At 34.2% G+C, this 19,180-nt stretch overlaps 1 protein-coding gene across 6 annotated transcripts in view; it reads right to left on the reverse strand.

Moving 5' to 3' along the window:
* The window catches only part of ASCC3 (activating signal cointegrator 1 complex subunit 3), a 325,213-nt gene that overhangs the window by 54,506 nt on the left and 251,527 nt on the right, over window positions 1-19,180 (reverse strand). For all 6 annotated transcript variants that reach the window (XR_014806468.1, XM_084961374.1, XM_084961361.1 and 3 more), the window contains 2 exons: window positions 14,339-14,450; window positions 14,006-14,140 (listed from right to left, as the gene is read on the reverse strand). Coding sequence is in view for 5 of the 6 variants with exons in the window: in XM_084961374.1 (XP_084817500.1) it covers window positions 14,006-14,140; window positions 14,339-14,450 (247 nt within the window). In the remaining variant the exon portion in view is untranslated. The remainder of the gene's footprint in view (window positions 1-14,005; window positions 14,141-14,338; window positions 14,451-19,180) is intronic.

Consider the following 19,180-nt stretch of genomic DNA (forward strand, 5'->3'; position numbering starts at 1 on the left):
ACAACTATCCTGGCTGAGGTGGGGAGGGAGGCATTCTTGACATATGGAGCAGCAGGAGCTCTGCAGAGGCAAAAGGGAAAGAGTAGTTGAAGATGGAGTATTTGGAGGCTATTTTTACTCCATTCTTTATTGGATCTAGGCTCAGAACAATCTCATGTGGCATACTAAAGAGTCAGAATTTACATTAAAAGGTTTTTTTCTGGAATAGATGGGGATAATGATATCTGTCCTATGTTGATATGATTTATGTAAATTATAATACATCAACAACCAGAACTTGTCAATATTAAAATATTATTATTAATGAAAACTAGCAATAACAGATATGAATGATTATCATATGGTAGATAATGTACTGAGACTTTACACATATTATTTTATTAATCTTCCCCTTTATTTTATAGAGAAGCATGAAGCTTGGAGAGATTAAGCGACTAACCCAAGGTCACATAGCTAGAAAATGATAGTTAGGTCTGTGTGACTCTAAAGCCTATGTTCTTAATAACTAGACTTTCTACATACTCTAAAGCCTATGTTCTTAATAACCAGACTTTCTACATACTCTAGACATGCTGTTACAAATTACACTTTTACAATAGTTAATATCAAATTATAATTACTTCTTAGACATAGGCCTTTTCCCTTCTTGAAGATAGGAACCCTATCTTAATTATCATTGTCCTCTTGCACCTAACACAGTAGGTGCTAAATAAATACGAGCTGGCCTGTTGAAGATGTGTGTTTAAGAATATCTGTAGGATAGCTTCCAAATAAGAGAAAATGAAGGACAAACAAGAGAAAGTGTAACTAGTAAGGAAGGCAGAGAAGAAACTGAAGTAGAGGAAGGAAGAGATTAGAAAAGTGCAGGATAGTAAAAGAAATGGACATTTAATTTAGAAATTAAAATGAAGCAATGCTTTGTGTATCAAAAATGCTAATTTTTGAAAATCTGTATTTAGCAAGTACCTAGCCTTTAAATATGCACCCCCCACCAAGTATCCTGTGAAGCTATGTAATATTTAACTAATTATTCAGAAAGAGAAACCACTAAATTATCACAGCCCAACTTAGAGCTGGCATTACTAATGAAACTGACCAGAGCTTTAACTGCAAGAATGAAGGGAATTTTTCCAGATGAATATATGCCTAATAAAATGGCCAACTTTATTTGCTTGATTTTTCTTTCAGCCAGGTTCCAATAGCCTCCTGGCTGTTTTACAGCTTTCTGCTTAGTCCCCCCCAAAAAGAACAATTTTTTTTTTAAACTAATATAGCTTCCTCATAGATTTCAAGCCCAAGTTCCTAATTCAAAGAAGTGCTAATCCATTTGCAAAGCATCTTAGTGAAGGAGTAATCACCCAGCCATAATCACTATTACGAATCATAATTACTTTATGATTTCTTCTAATTACTAAGTGGTTTTTAACAACTATAAATAGATGAGCACTCTTAGGAGCACAGACATTGGTCTGGAAGCCAGGGGAATGTCTCATTAAAGAACCGTAGTGCTTTTTTATTTAGAGGTAGGATAATGTGGCAGTGGGGAATCTTTACTTATAGACTTTGTCACTCCCCGTGGTACACTAAAACCCAGAGCCATGGCCTCTAGAAAAATATTAACCTGGCGAGAAAGACAGAGGGAACAAGGGAATAGGGGCAGAAAAAACTAAGAGAGAAAACCAGAAAAGGACCCTGTGATCAAGAATGCCAAGATCTCTCAAATGAAGTTACCATATGTTCTTTAAGGAAAAAAATACAAAGCAGTACTAAAATTCACTAAAGGATACATGCTAGGGTGAGGGCAAAGTTTTCTTAGGGATCATAAGGAAACCCAGATTCTGTACTCTTCTCTATTCCTTCAAATATTAATAATGAAATAAAATTTTGTAGTAAATCCAGTAAGGCCAGCCTTTCTGACACTAAGTACCCTAAACCCCTAAGGAACCTAAAGGTATCGAGAGTGAGGCAGTTTTGAATGCAAAACAAAAGCAATATACAAATAATAAACCTAAATTCAATGTAACACAAAACAAAAAAATCTATTTAGATCAAGATATGTTCCAACACATACCTTTTACCTTATAAGATCTTCACACTAATCCTGTGATGATATGGAGGGCAGGTATGTTTGCACATCTTTTAACAAATGGGGAAACTGAAGCTTAGAGAGATTAAATGACTTACCACTTATATGTTTTATAATGGCCATGCTCAGATCTGGACCTGTTTCCTAAATTCAAATACCACATTCATTCTCCCACCCTAGGGCTACCTCAGTCTACTAACAGCCATTCACTCACATTTATAGGTCTTTCCCAACCTCCTCAGTTTCAGCTAATGACTTAACTTCTAAGTTCATGAAAAAAATTAAAGCAAACAGAAGGGAACTTCCTATCCTACCACCTATTACCATCCTCCTTGCACCTCTACCCTCACACTCTATCTTCTGTTACAGTGGTTGTCTCTTCTGCTCAAGACTAATTCTTCCATTTATGTAATTGATTCCTATTACCCCTCTGTAATCTTAAGGATTTTTCTCTTTCCTATGTCATTTCCCCTGCTCTCTGTAGAATCATTTCTATCAGCATTCAAATATGTTATAAAATTTTTAAAAAGAAAGGAAATTGATTTCATATCATCTCCCCTCCCTAGCTCCATCCAAGAATTAGCTGTATTTGTGGTCTCTGCTTTCTTAAAACTGTCTCTTGAGGACTCTCAAATAAGGCTTTTATCTCCTATGACTCCACTAAAATTACTCACTAAGGACATCTAGGAGCTCTATCACATCGAGTCGAATGAGTAACCTCAGCTCTCATCTACTTCATATCAACGGTTTTAACTCAATTAATCACCATCTCTTTCTTGCGATACTCTTCTCTTCTTGGCTCAGGGAAGTGCACACTCCTGGAAGTTTTCCTTCTTGCTTATCATCCCTCATTCAATTTTCTGCTGACTCACCTTCTCCTCCTTCTCTCCCCAGCCTCATTAAGCTAGATTTCCCGGAGGGCAATCTTCAGACTGCCTGTCAATACTCACTGCCCAGATGATCTCAACCCACCTCTGGACTCTGAAATTTTGAATACTCCCTGATATATGCCTGTCACCAGCGGCCCCCAACACAAACACAGTCAGAGGTCGTCACTCTTCACCCTGCCTTCTTCACCTCAATAAAAGTATTCTCTCCCATTGAGTTCTTCCAGCCCCAAAACTAGGCATTGTCTTTATTTCCTCTGTTTACTTATAATCAATCTACCAATTTCTGTTGGTTCTATCTTTAAAACATCCTGAGTCCAATGACTACACAGCATTTCAATTTCCGACCACTCTATCCAGGCCACTTCCTCTCATCTGGACTTTCTGCAACAATCATTTCTCTACTAGCGAGCCTGAGTGGTCTTTTTGGAATTAATGATATCACATCATTCTTTTGATCAAAATTCTACCAATGGCTCCTCTGAACAATAAGGATAAAATCCAAACCCCTTAGCAAGGCCAAAGATGACCTCGGTCCTGCCTACCATGTCCTTTGGTGCTTATTCCACTCTAGCCATGCTTTCTTGCTATTCCCTGAACCTGACAAGCAGCTCCATTTCATCACCTCTGCACTTGCTGTTCCCTTTGCCCAGAATTTCTTCCACAAGGCTTTCTCACAAGTTGCTCCTTCATGTTAATCAGTTTTGTGTTCAAATATCAACTCTTCAGAGGTGCTTTCCATTACATTTCTATGAAGAATAGCTTTCTCAGAGTTCCCGTTGTGGCTCAGTGGTAATGAACCCAACTAGTATCCTCGAGGATGCTGGTTTGATCCCTGGCCTTACTCAGTGTGTCAAGGATCTGGCTGCTGCCTGTGGTGTAGGTTGCAGATGTGGTTTGCATCCTGAGTTGCTATGGCGTACGCCAGCAGCTGCAGCTCCGATATGACCCCTAGCCTAGGAACTTCCATGGGCCAAGAGTGTGGCCCTGAAAAGTTAAAAAAAAAAAAAAAAAAAATTCCTTATCTAGTTATCTCCAGACTCCTGCCTTATTAAAAAAAAAAATTTCACTTTAAACATATGAACTTATTACATGTTTATTTGTTTTCTTGTTTGTTTGCCAAGCCCACTATGAATATAGGGTCCATGAGTACTGGAACTTCATCTGCCTAGCTTGCTGCAGTGTACTCCATGCCTAGAACACTATGTGCTCAATAAATATTATTAAATATAAAAAGAGCTAACATTTATTAAGTACTAAAAATGAGCAAAGGATTATTCTGTGTTTTACCTATACTGACTAATTTAATCTCCCCAATAATTGCATGAGGAGGTACTTATGGTGGTGAGATCGGTGGCAAGATAGTTATGGAATCATTCTGAACTTGGACTATGGGCTCTCTTCTTTAAAATACAATAACCTGAAAAGAACAACTCAGAAAGATTAGTTGATGAGAAACGGTCTTGTGAGAAAGTGATTAGGAGATATAAATCTCTACACAGACTAAATAATTGCTGTTATGTGAGGACTAGTGGTGGTCTGATAATGACCAATGTGGGAGAAAAATCCATGATTTATTAAGTATAAAGAAGTATAGCTAGGAATAACAAATAAATTAAAAAAGAATAACTATTGTTTTCATTAACCCTCCCAAACTTATAAAAGCAGTATTATCTATAAAACAAGATTCAATAAAACAAGATGGCCAAATATAATGATGTGTTTTCAAACACACATTAAGATACACTTTAGCATAATTTATAACAGAATTTATAAACATTTTTCTGAAACTGTTAAAAAATTTTTAAGCACATAGTGTTTCTGTTGTGTTTCTCTGTATTATTACATTAAAAAAAAAAAAAAAAAGCCTGGCATATTAGTTATCCTAAAGGGCTGTACATCCCTCAGCATCAGGAAGTTTTTCTACTTTTTTTAAAATTCTATGTTTCTAAAACAATGTAATATTAAAGGACTTTGATTATACCAATAGGGGGTTGGGAAGGATATTTGATTTTTCTTTTAGGAGGTCTAATTCTTCTTTTGCTCTATTACACAGAAAATGATAATGAAGTACATTCAGTTGGCTTTAAGCATTGGGAATGATCACACTTATTTACTCACTTGGCTACTTTTTGAAAATAAAAGGCAATGTTTTGGCATTATTTCTATTGGGAAGATATTTAGGACAGGAACCATGAACCTTTTGAAATATTTCTAATTGTCATTACTAATCGAGGAAGAAGCTAGCATTGATTTCTGAACTGCTCCACCTGCTGGGCCAATGAAACCTTAACAGGAATTTTAGAGTACTTACATTTTATTGGGATGCAATTAGAAACATTTTGACAGGAACCAATTTTTAGCATATAAAAATGATATTTTAAAATGATTTATCCACTTTTGAAATTTCTACTTAATTTCCACTTATTTTTATAGTCAAAACAATGCTCTGCTTACTCAAAGTAGAATGAAGAGACAAATGATTATTAGAATTTAGGGAAGAGATTTTATTCCCAGAAAGATAATAATCTTCAATATTATTTTCATTACATTTTAATTTCCCCAATGTGACTGCATATGTGATGACAATTCTAAATAGTTATGATAACATTAAGCAAAGAGTTACTACCAATGATAAACAAAATTATATTTAAAACCAAATTAAGTGAATCATGATAAGGTTCCCTGAAAAATCAAACTATGCTGGAGTTCTATAAATATGACTTAATTTATATAAAACCACTTGTGATTTTATTTGTAATTTAAAAATGTCTAAATGCAGTTTCCCTTTGCAAATGCTTTTTTTTTTTTTTTTTTGCTATTTCTTTGGGCCGCTCCCGCAGCATATGGAGGTTCCCAGGCTAGGGGTCGAATCGGAGCTGTAGCCACTGGCCTACGCCAGAGCCACAGCAACACAGGATCCGAGCCACGTCTGCAACCTACACCACAGCTCACGGCAACGCCGGATCGTTAACCCACTGAGCAAGGGCAGGGACCGAACCCGCAACCTCATGGTTCCTAGTCGGATTCATTAACCACTGCGCCACCACAGGAACTCCTGCAAATGCTTTTAACATGGCCCCAGAACCTTGGTGATCCAATCCTGCCCCTCAGCCAGAGTGGTAACTCTAACTTTGAGGCCAACATCAACAACTCTTCTGCCTTGAAGGTGATAAGCAGGACTAACACTTCTCATGCATAGGTAGAACTATATTAAGCAGCAACAGCAGAAGAGACAGACAGAGAATAATTACTGACAAACCAAAAGTACTTTTTATAGATAGCTAAGGCCAAGAAGGTTAATGGTATATCCTTTTTATATACCTTGCTGTGTAAGTTTCATTAAAAGGGCAAAATAAGATACAAGAAGAAAAGGAAAAGCACAGAACAGCAAAGGGGAAAATAAAGAAGGAAATTTAAAAGGGTGTTGGGAGACATGAATTCTAATTTCAACTCTGCCATTTGGGAGCTAAGTTTTGTACTCTTTTCCATACTGACTGTGTCATCTTGGGCAAGACCAGGTCTTTTCTTTTTTTTTTTTTTTTAAATGAGAAAGTTAAACCAGGTGATAATGAAAGAAATATTGAGGTTATTCATACTTTGATATCTAAACTTATTTCTTAATTAACAACCCTATTTAATCACCAACCTTCAGAATCTTCCCAAGATTATCTGAGAATGAAGACTTTTACCAGGAAGATATATGACTTTTCTCTGTGCTGAGAAAAGCTTATAAGTGCAGAAAGCTAAAGGGAAACTAGGAAATAATGGGGAACAGGGAGGTCTCAAGGGAAAGAGACCAAGACAAGGAGAAAGATACTTTTTTTCAAGACATTTGCCATCTGTGCCTCTCCAAAAGATGCCAAGCAGCTTCCCAGACTGAGGGTTAGGAAAGCTCTTCTCACAAACCCTAAAGATATCCCATTGGGTTTCCCCACTAGGATGATAAAGAGTAGCAGATGGGATCCTGTGATTGTCAGGAGGTTATTTGGAAATGGAAGGCCATGAGGTTGGTGATGTTCACTGTTACACGGTTAACCTTTCCTTCCTTTCATTTTTCCTTTAATGAACTCTTTAATTTTACATGCTGGGTCCCCTACCAATAGTATTTATATATGGCTTGTCCTCTTTATTTATTCCATTTAAAATTTCTCTCTTAAAAAATTCCATATTTAAGAAAGATATGTTTGTAATTTTCAACCAAAAGATTTGTGGGTTATATCCCAGAGAGGACAAAATTCAAGCATTAAAGATGCTTATTACTGAAAATGTTCTTTATATGAGCACAGCAAAGAAAGCAGTGTAGTGAATTGTCAAACCTGGAAATTTATTAACATATAAAAACCTTATTGCTCTGGTATTTTTCTACATTTGGAATGCTTCTATTTTACATTAAAACATGAAACTCATGCTTTTGGTCAATATCCAAGGCTGTGTGGAAAAATAAGAACTTCACAACTTTTAAAATTGGATATTTGATATATAATCTCATGTTTCTGTTTAGTCACAAAAAACTTAATGACTGAGTCAATGGTTTTAAAAAACTATTGAAAATTTAGAAACAACATATTTGAGGCATTTTCTGCTTTTTTTCAAAGCTATGAATACTATGGCAAGCATAGTAACAAAAAATTCATTCAGATAAATTTCCCATAACTTTGGAATCTTTCCATTTCTATTACTTTTTAAAAATAACCTACCTTCTAAAAATCCACTGAACATATCAAATCAGTGTCCTTATTTGCCATGATGACAGGCACTTCCTACTCTCGACTTGGCTTTCAGTGCCAACATCATTAAGAGATTCTTCAAATTACTTTTTAAATGTCCTTTTCCCTCAGGATTTTCACTTATATCTAATTAGACTACTTACTCCATGCCATGTAATCCCTGTTGCCAAAACTGCTAAATGCTTCAATAAGTAGGAGGGGGCCAGCAATGGAGCAAGACAGATGTAATGTCACTGGTTAACAATAGATGTGTGAAGCAGCTGCCTTAATTATGAAGCTTATTAATTCATGGTGTTAAAAAAAAAACTTGGCAAGAGTTCTTATAAAATATCTAACCTTTCCAAATAGCATCATATTGCTTAAAACTTAAAATACATGTTCTCAATAAGGGGTGTTGAAATAATTATTTTTCCAGTAATTAACATCTGCATTTAATACCTATAATTCTAAGTTACAAGGTCACACGTAATTTTGAAACTAACTCTGCTTCTTAATTGACTTAAAAATATATACGCTTATATTTCATTGCTTTAAAATTTTTTTACAGCTGGAATTAAATCATAGGATAAAGATAAAATATGTCTAGAAGAGGAAGTAAAGTATAGGGAAAAGAGCTCTAAAGACCTACTTTATATAGAGCCTGGGAAAACTCATTAAACCTCAATTTCATTTTCTATATATTAACAGTTACCATGACATGTTGTGTGATGATTTTAAACAATATATATTAAGTGCCTGGCATATAGTAGGTGCTCCATAAAAGGTAGTTATTATTTTTTAATAAATGTATGGAAAAGGCAAGATTTAAATAAATGGGTTGTTATCACAGAATAAGTGAAGAAAAATAGTCTCAATACAATCTTCAGTCTCACACCTAAAATAGAGTGTTTTACTATTGTGTAAAGCCAATGACATCTGAAAATGTAAGCCAGAAACAGTTCACTTTTTTGGGAAGAAGATAAGTGAAACTGGAAGTCTCAAAAGAGGTGTTAGTAGAGAAAAAAACATTAGTGGAAGTATGTCTTCTTTTTCAGTGTTGACTGAAATACAGACTTACACATAATGGTGTTAATAATCAACAGGAGTTAGATTTTGAACGTAAAACAGACTGTCACATTTAGAAAAACAAATACCATTCCTTCCCCATATTCTGAAGGATAAAAAATATTCCAGATATCTAGTGGGTCAAGAGAAAAATACCATACAGATGACACACTTTTATCTTGTCTTAGTCCCTGCCTTCCCTGGTCTGCAATAGAATGATCAGCATCTATCACACCAAATATGACAGGCGCAATTTCATCTTCTTTAGTTCATTAGTATTTTTACCATTAGTCAATTCTTTTCAGTGCTCTTTGAATCTCTATATTTTTGCCCTACATTATATTCATCAAGTGAAGTAATAAATTCTCTGAATTTATTACCTGCAGGATCAGATGGAACTGCCTTTTAATTAAAAACATCACTTGTGTTCACAACCTAAGAGGGCCTCCATTGATACAATTCATGGCTTTAGCATGTTACCTGATTCAAGTCTTTGCGCCTTTCTAGACTGAAATGCCCCAATCATGTTTCTTCTACCATTTAAATGGCTCATTTGGGCCCATTTAAATTTTCTCCATGATATTCTTTTGATGTGGGGCCAGCAGAAATGTATATAGCAAATCTTGTGCATAGGGAAGATTAACACCAAGGACAGACTACTCTATCCTGTTTTGTTTTTAGAGGCTCTTTTTGATGATGGGCAACCTTCTGCTGTGATTCTTAGAGCATCACACTGAACTGGTGACCTCAGTCAGGAGCAACACCCAAGTGTCTTTCATGGTTTATTACCATGGCCCATAATTTAATACACAGACACATACACACAATTTGTCACTAATGTTCATTATCTGATCTCCTGCCCCTACAAAGAGCCTTACATATTGTATGTGTTTTACACAAAGTAATTATTTTTTGGATGAATCAATGTATGGTCTGTGGGTAGTAACATGATGGATGGAGTTTAATATGGATACATGTAGAGTAACTATCTAAATTATACATACTTCATATGCTTAAGATACTTCTTAAGACAGATTCATTTAGCTTAGCTCCTTACTATTTGGAAGAGTTTAGTTTTCATCTTTAAACTCTCCAATTTCCTGTTGTCTTTCATCCAAAAGGAAACTGTCAACATAATACTGTTCTACAATATATGGACCTCAACCAGCCTACTGACAGAGGAAAAAACAAAAAGGACAGAATTTAAAAGATAGGGTATAAATGTACCTAATGTATGGATTTTTTTTTTTTTTAAACCAAACCTGACTTCTGCCATGGAACACTGTGGAATAGGGAGGTCTGAAGGGCCAAAAAGACTATGAAAGAAGCTGCACCATGAAATGACCTGATTATATGGCTTTTTCTTTTTAGTTTTTAAAAAACCTAATCATATATATATAAAATTGTCTCTTTACTTAAAAGCTTATGTATTTTCAAATGCTTGCTGAAAGTCAATGAATGTTGTACTACTCTTTTTTCATTCTATGGTTACCTGCTAGTTCATTTTCTCTGCATCAACAATAATTACATTAAAAAATATTCATAATACCTAAAATAAAAATCTTAAATGAATATAATTTCTACATTATCATTAATACCAGAAACAACAAAGCCCAAAAGTTAAATACAATATATATACTAAGAAATAATGAGAAAACTCTATTCACTGACAAAATTAAACTGATGAAAATATTATACTGAATTCAAAGTAATATTCAAGAGAAAAGAAGTTTTTCAATTGTGATCTTTTCAGGAGTACTGAAATTTCCTCTTTAAAATAATTAATACATTATTTTTAAAAAGTTTAAACATGACTTTAGAAACATCACTGACTATATCTTATGAAGTTATAACATTGAATTGTTCAAAAATATAATCTGACATTATTAAGCATTATAAAAACAAAAGCAGTGGTAATAGAAAGAGGCCTTTCACATACTCTGGTTTTCTTGGCCCTATTGTATTTGTCATTCTCTTCTTTGTAGCGTCTGCTTGACTACTTCTTTTTCCTTGTTTCAAAATCACAAGGACATTAATGTATATTTTTGGATGTGAGAGTGGAGAAGATAATGAAGATATGTGAGTCATTTAGGAATCCCTGTTGTGGTCCCAAAAATTTAAAAATACTTCCTAATGAAAGAATGACTCCTAGAAATTTTACTAGAAGTACTTCAAACACAATACTGCTTTATTATTTAACGTTTCTCTCTTAGTTACAAATATGTTCTCTAACAAAGAGAGTAATTTCTTTGTTTTTTGTTTTGTTTTGTTTAGGGCCACGCCTGTGGAGTAAGAAGTTCCCAGGCTAAGGATAGAATTGGAGATGTAGCTTCCAGCCTACACTACAGCCACAGTGATGCAGGATCCAAGCTGCGTATGTGACCTACACCACAGCTCATGGCAACACCGGATCCTGAACCCACTGAAAGAAGCCAGGGATCAAACTCACGTCCTCATGGATACTAACTGGGTTCATTACTGCTGAGCCACAATAGGAACTCCAGAGAATAATTTCTTGATAAGAAATTAGCAAAATAGCGGTACTTGCAGATCTCCTTCTCCAAATGAGTCCTACACTTCTAATGCCCCATTAGAAGTCTTACTCACAACACTGTAAATCAACCAAACTTCAATAAAACTTTAAAAAATGAAACGGAGATTAAAAACAAACAAAAAAAAGTCTCACTTAGCTATTATAGACTTAGACACTAACCAGCAGAAGCTGAGAATTTTCTGCGCTAAACCCCAGGGGATGAGCAGATTCTATCATTGTTGCTGTGGAAATCATTAAGGGGGTATGCTGAACTATATAAATACACTGTATTTCTATAATATAAATATGCTACACTGTAGTTTATCATAGATAGATACATAAATAGAGACATCCATAGATTATCTGCTTGGTATATTATTCACAAAAGGATTGACTATTTAATAAAGATATACCATGAGATCAGTGTTGCTGGCAGTGTAATGCTGGAAAGAAACAGACTGTTGAAAGGATATGAACATATCTCTTGTTCTAACCAATGCCTTTTCATAGAAAAGATCAAAGAGAATAATGATTGAACTCCTTGGTACTATATACATTTGGGGCTTTTTTTAGTGGGATAGAAGGGGCAGAATGTAATAGACATATGGTTTTCATAAACTTCCACAAAACAATGTGCATCTAGTGTCAATATGACATACTCTGCACCTCCTGCCTTAGTGTTTTCCACCTCATTGTGTGTGTGTGTGTGTGTGACATGAGACATAGCACAGTGCAGTGGGTAAGAACCTACACTCAGGTGCTAGACTATAAAATACTCACTTGCTGTGCAACCTTGGACAAGTTGGTTAATCAGTAAAATGGGAATAATAATGGGATGTTTTTCAACATCAAATGAGTGCTTTTGTTAGTATTAAATCCATTTATCAATGTAAAGTTCCTAGAATAGAGCCTGGCACATGAAAAGTGCTCAAAAGTGTTAGCTATCATTACGTATTCCCAGGTACTGTAAAATACTCGATTAGGTGAATATATCGAGGTAGTAAATATGAAAGAAATATTATATTCTTTTTTGGGGGGTGGGGGCTGTGCCCATGGCATGCAGAAGTTCCTGAGCCAGGGATCAACTCACAGCACAGCATCAAACCAAGCCACAACAGTGACAATGCCAGATCCTTAACCTGCTGAGCCACCAATCTAACAGATTCTAGTTTAAAGTGCTTGCTGAAATTAATTTACCATTATTTAATGTCTTTCTCATAGATAAATCCTGTTTTTATGAATCTCTGTCCAGGAAATGATAAAAACTTCATTATTAGAAATCTAAACAAAATTCTTCATTTTAAAAAATATTCTTGGAACTCCTGTTGTGGCTCAGCAGTAACCAACCCAACTAGTAACCATGGCATTGCGATTTCGATCCCTGGCTTCGCTCAGTGCGTTAGGATCCGGCATTACTGTGAGCTGTGGTGTAGGTCACAGACACAGCTCAAATCTTGTGTTGCTGTGGCTGTGGTGTAGGCCAGTGGCTGCAGCTCTGTTTCGACTCTAGCTTGGGCACCTCCATGTGCCATGGGTGCAGCCCTAAGAAGACAAATATATATATTCCCACCTCAAAAATGAATTGTTAACTTGACAATAAAATCATTTTTTTGATAGCTGCCTCATATTCTTTAACACTCTACTTACTTCTATACAGCAAACAGTGGGAAAATGATTTCAACAGGATTTGTTCACCCACCCATCGATTCATTAACAATTTTTTCTGACTCATTGCAATGTATTTGGCCCTACGCCACACACAAAATCTATACACTAGTTTCTTAAAGGGAAAACACTAAAATTGGAAAACTGTGAATGGGATATGACACCTACTGAGAGTGACAAAGCAGTCGGAGAGGTAGGAAAAAAGCTAATAAGTGAACTACAGTAGAATCACTGAATTTATAAGAGAAGGGCCTTAAGGACATTACAGTCCAATGAATGTTAACTTTTAAAAAAAGTACCAACACATCTCAAAGGTAAAGTAAAATACAGTATTTACTTGTAACATATATCCTGACTAATGCCCCCACAAAGTTTTATGGTAAAACTTAGAGTCACTTAGAGTCAGCCAAGAAGAAAGTAATGCACATATACATAGAAAAGAAGTGGAGAGGATACTCTTAACAGTAATTTTAACTTCAATAGTAAATTCAGTCCTTCCTTTAGCTTCCTGGCAAAAAAGCAAAATGAACATAATACAGTTTTTTATCATGTGATATATTTGATTGTACATATTTTGGAAGGAGGGATGGGAGGAGTTAACTTTTCTGGCATTAACTCTAAGAGAACTTAATCATGTGGATCCTTATGTAAAGAAAGATCAGTAATATCATGGTTTCAACAAGAACTACTCAAAAAAAAAAAAAAAAACAGTAAGAAAAGCTTTCAATTATAATTCAGAGAGGTTATTACGTTGAAGGATAGGGTGATCACCTGGCTGCTGAGGAGTGCTCAGTTTGCACCTAGTATCTTGGTACCCAGACTCACCTGAGTTTGGATGATAAATCATGTGGTCACCTTATCTATGGGGAGCTTGATCCAGATGTATTGTTTTGTAGTGATCTTGTTTGACAGAGGAAAAAACTTTAAAACAGTTCCTGCCAAATTTCAAGAGGAACTAGATGGCAACAAACTTAAGACCCAAATTAAAAGAGAAGGTATGAAATATATAAAATACAATCTCTTTATATTAAAAACAACGCAATAATATCATGAAACTCACACTCAGAATTGAAAGCAATTCTTCGGTACCACATTCAGGTTTCAAACGCTCCTTGAACATTTTAACTGTTTGGTGCTTCAAGTAGTAATAAGAGGCAATCCGGCCATATGTCAGAGGTTCAATGCTCCGATTATCCTATTTTGAAAGAAAGATAAAATAACATAAATAAAAAGTACAGTAGAAGTATATATATATTCATAAAATTAATAATTCATAATGCAGGTTGCTACTGCAACAGCTTCATTAAACTTTTTGGTATCATTAGAAGCAAAAGCCCTATTGTTAAAGAACTGGGCAATCTTTTCAATTGCAACATGTATGACCAAGTCGTACCTCTCCAATTTCAATACAATAGGATTGTTCCAATTCAACCAGAGACTTTTCAACCAGATTGGACAGAAACTTGTTCACGGAATCATGGCTCACATCACTCAAATTGTAGTAGCTAGAAAACAAGCAAGGTCATTATTTGTTTCAAGATATTTCCTATTAAAACTGTCATTCCAGTTTCACATCATTCTTTTCAGAATTTCAAAAGAAACTATTCCATTTATAACAAATCAAAGAAATAAAGCAACTACAATTACCATTTCCATTTTACAGAACAAAATCCCCATACTAAGACTTATTGACACTGATGAACGATGGCAATACATTAAAAATAGGTAAGATAAGCAGATCAAATTCAGTATCACATTAAAAGGTACTAAATTTCCAGATACAACTGACATTATTTCAGGTTACATATCTACAGCAAACTAAACTCAAGTGCTAGTTTTTGAAATAGTGAGAAGCGTATTATATATAAATATATAATTCCTCTTTATATGTAAAAATTCATCTTCAGTAATTTTACAAAACTCCAAGAACTATTGATTTGGGTGGTAGATGAGTTCTTTTAAGACATTTAGTCATCTGCCATTCCCCTAATGCTTAAGGAATAAATATCCTAAAATTAGTAGGAACATCATCAGGCTAATAAAAAAAGCAATCTAAGCTCATGTACACAGAAAACACAAAGCTTCAGCTTCATATATCTTCTAAGTAAAAAGCCTAAGGACATGCAATTCACCTGAATGTTCCTCCCTGTGGCTTAAAGAGGTTTTTGGCAAATCCCCTAAGATCACTAGGAATCTGTGTCTGGGAACAGATCCAAGAGGTGGGGGGCTGCCCCCACAGTCATGGCAGATGTCTAATTCCTGTTGAGTGACCCCTGTCCCCTAGTCAGCATGGGGAATTACATGCCCCACCTCCATCCAAATCAAGGAACAGGAGTAGAAAGTGTGTCCTCCAAGAACAGACTCTCATCACTGAAACCCCAGCATGGGGGTTTAACATTTGTACAGGACTAGGAAGGAGGCAGTCAGAGCCTGGGGAAGAAAGTGTTAACAATCTCAAAAGGGAGAGGTCTAACCTAACAAGTATGATGATTTTTTTTTTTTTTCCTCTTTCTTCAATGGGAAAGGAAAATTTCCCTTTCTTCCAAAAGGAAGGATCTGGGGCCAAGATGCTATAAAAATTTATTGAGAAATACACAAAGCAGGACTTAAACCATGGCAAGATATATTTTCACTAGAAAGAGAAGTTAGCTGAAATGGCCAAGTACACACAAATATGAGAGTTTTCAGTGAGTACAGATTAATAATAGGTTATGTATTTGAGAAAATAATTGTAAATCATAGTTATATGCTGAGGATTTTAATTTTTACAAATAAAGAAGTAGTTATTTTAAATTTTAGTCTGCAGAGAAATCACTGCCTTTCCTGGAAAAGTTCATTTCATAGTCCAAAATAAAGCAACATTTATCAATGAACAGATAAATTCCAGACAGATCAGTGCTGTTGTTAACTTAAACAAAATGTATTGACTTTCATCTAACCAGACATATGTGAAGGTGAAAAATCAGCATTAGAAACCATTATAAAATAAATATTTCCTTTATCCTGAGCTATGACTAAGAAGGAGTATATTGTTAGAATAATTTATTCTGTGTTAGAGGTGAAAATAAAAATTCTGGACATTCAAAGCCCCATAAAAGAGACAGATCCCCAAAGCTTTCCCAAATTATGAATAATATTTTTTTGTCTTTTATTTTTTTCCCCAACAAATGAAATTTATCAGCCAAACTTTCTGCAATGTAAGTGCTTACTTTATATTTCACATTCTTTTGGCTTGCTAAGCCTATAAATTTTCTAACACTATTTTCAGCTGTCTGGACTAATGCATAGTTGATAAAGTCTTTTTTAAATTGAAAAAACTAGTGAAAATGTGCCCAGGATACTGAATAAATAGTATCATTTGCTAACAGAATTAAGTTATTTTTTATGCAATTAAAATTACAGAAGGAAGACATTATGAAAACAATATTACCACAAAAATGAAAAAGTTAAAACTCCACTTATATCTTTAAATTTATTAGGCCATTTAAAAACATAAAAAACTTAAGGTTGTTGCTACTGATTACCACAAGCCATTCCCCTATAAAATAAATAACTGGAATGCCAACTTTACTATATTATGCTTTAATAAATAATTTGGTACACTTACAAGTAATACTTAAAACTATTAATGATAAAAATTTTTCTCCAAAAATTAAACATTCTTTTATATTTATTTTACTTACTATTTTACATATTTACAAGATACACTTTGACAGACTAATATCTCTTTGGAAGTTTATTTAAATCTATTGGGAAGATTTTTAGACAAATTTGTGGCTTTTATCCAGATAAAGTGCAGTTAGAGTAAACATTTTTTAAACATTTAAAATGAGTTGCAAAGAAGAAAAAAAAATCAAGTAAAATTATGGCTCTGAGACTGCAACAAATTATCTGGTAACTATACTCAAATATTATTCACAATCTAACTGGCTAAAAATTAATGCATTTTTTTTGTGCAGAATAACTTAAAACTTCCACTGATATTGCATTATATTGTTGTTCTTTTCCAATGTGCTCACCAACATTCTTAATGATTTATATATGAGAAGAAATGAACTATTCAAGTAACTGAACTGACATTTGATTTATTCAATATCAAAACTTTTACCTTTATAATATATCTGAGGGTAATCAGAATTTTAAAAAAATCCCTAAAATAGTTTTCTTCAGATATTCTGGAATATGTGAAAACTTTATTTTTTAAAAGTGACAACTTTAAAAATAGAGTATTAGTTAAAATATTACATTCTTGAATACAGTAAAATCTCAATCAATAAAAACTTTTCTCCCTATACAGCCAACACAAATACTAAAATGTATCTATTTTTGTTAGTTATATGACCTTATTGATTTATACCAAGTATTAGTCTTTGTTAATATTTCAACTGAGATACTAAGGTTATGTAAAAATTTTCAAATCCTTTAAAAAGTAAGATACTGCTACATCTTAATTAGATATATAACTTACAAGACACAATAAAGTATATAACTAAATGTAATTGGAATTTCTTTTAGGTGACATAAAATTTTGAGAGAATATATTCTCTCAACATGAATAAAGGATGGAGTTTATATTTACATGATCTTCATTAGCATTATATGGCCTTCGCTTCTCATATGTGAACTTTTCAGTCACTGTGTAATTTCTAGCCTAAACAATTATAAGTATTTAGCTTAAAACATTACATATCATTAATTTCAATAATCACTTTACTAACTTGAAAAAGCGTACAACAGCTAAATAAAAAGGTCTGTTTTCATGTGGCACTCTCCACAGCACAAAATTTATAATTTATTGGTTATTAAAGCAGAAATAGTATACAACTGTTTAATTATGGATAAAGGATACAATGTAGTTTCATGTTCACTGCATTGAATCATCAAGTCATTATCTTCTCTTTGCCATAAACAGACAGCCTACCTTTTTGTCAGCATGCTATTTCATTTATTTCACAGAGAAACCCAGTTTCACAATAATTGACTTGTCAGAGGCTCTAATTTATGAGGCTGAGCTCTGTAAGATTTCTCTATATTGGACTCAACCTGCACACAAGCAGGGTTGAATATTTACAATGCTGTTAACAGGTGCTGAGTTGTTTAATGATTCTAATAGCCAGAAGCGTACTGAGAAAGCCAGCGGGATCACAATTACAGGCTGTTTGAACACAACAATTACTAGTCCCTTGAGAGATGTGAAAGTCAAAGGCAGTTTGATACTGACAGCATCTAGCACATGGGCAAGACAAGCTGACTTCTATTAGCAGTCAGTAGGGAAAAAGTCATAACAAACCTCTCCCTATCATAAAAATTTACAAAGTTCATTAAATGTAAACAATCAAAAAGTGAAACAACTTTTTAAAAAATTATCTTTAAAAGATCTTATCAAAGAACAAACAAGAATACCACACATGAAACCCTCAAGTTATCTTTTTCTAACCTTAATAAGGATAAAATTTCACCAGCTGAAAAATGAAAGAGATTTTATTGTAAAGTAAAACATAGATAAAGTTACACCAAACAGTTTGGATTTAATGTGAATAGTAGCAGCTATTTCCTGTTTGGTTTATGTAAACTTGGCCGGTGATCTCGCTGGGAAATTTTTCATCAGTATTGAAATGCTGCTGCTATAACTGTCAGTACTGGGAAGTCATTTGTTACAGCACCATGTTTTTTTATGTTCAGATTATGCAGCAGTAATAATGACACAAATAATGAAAGTGGTTGTAGGGACAGCTGTAACTACCACAACATTTTTTGCCCAGAAATATTTAGACGCTTTCTCAGGGGAAAACAGAGAGTCAAACTGAACACACAAATTGAATCCAGAACTCAATTTGAAATATATTATATTTCATGATGCACCAGTACATATGTTTATATCTATTTGAACAACCTAATGTACATATATGTATGTGTCTACATATATATTTATACAGACAAATATGTATCTTAATATGTATATATTTGCATACATATACATATCAAAAACATAGGACTATACACAGACATAGAACAACCCAGGAAGTGAAATCTTTCTCAACATCAATTTTCTTTTTGCTGGTGGTGTGCTGGGAACACTTTACAGCAATATGATTAAACGAAGAGGTTTGGAGAAATGGGTCATATTTATTTATCCATATATGACTATTTCAAGAGTGGTTTTTGCCTAAATAAACCTCAGTTTCTCTTTGTTACACATATATCCATGCACACAAGTGTGCACATAAGCCCCTCC

Source organism: Sus scrofa, chromosome 1 (assembly GCF_054392235.1).
Source record: "Sus scrofa isolate SSC_HxYL_T2T_F1_AM1 chromosome 1, Sscrofa_HxYL_maternal_Yorkshire_Landrace_v2.0, whole genome shotgun sequence".
Lineage (NCBI taxonomy): Eukaryota > Metazoa > Chordata > Mammalia > Artiodactyla > Suidae > Sus > Sus scrofa.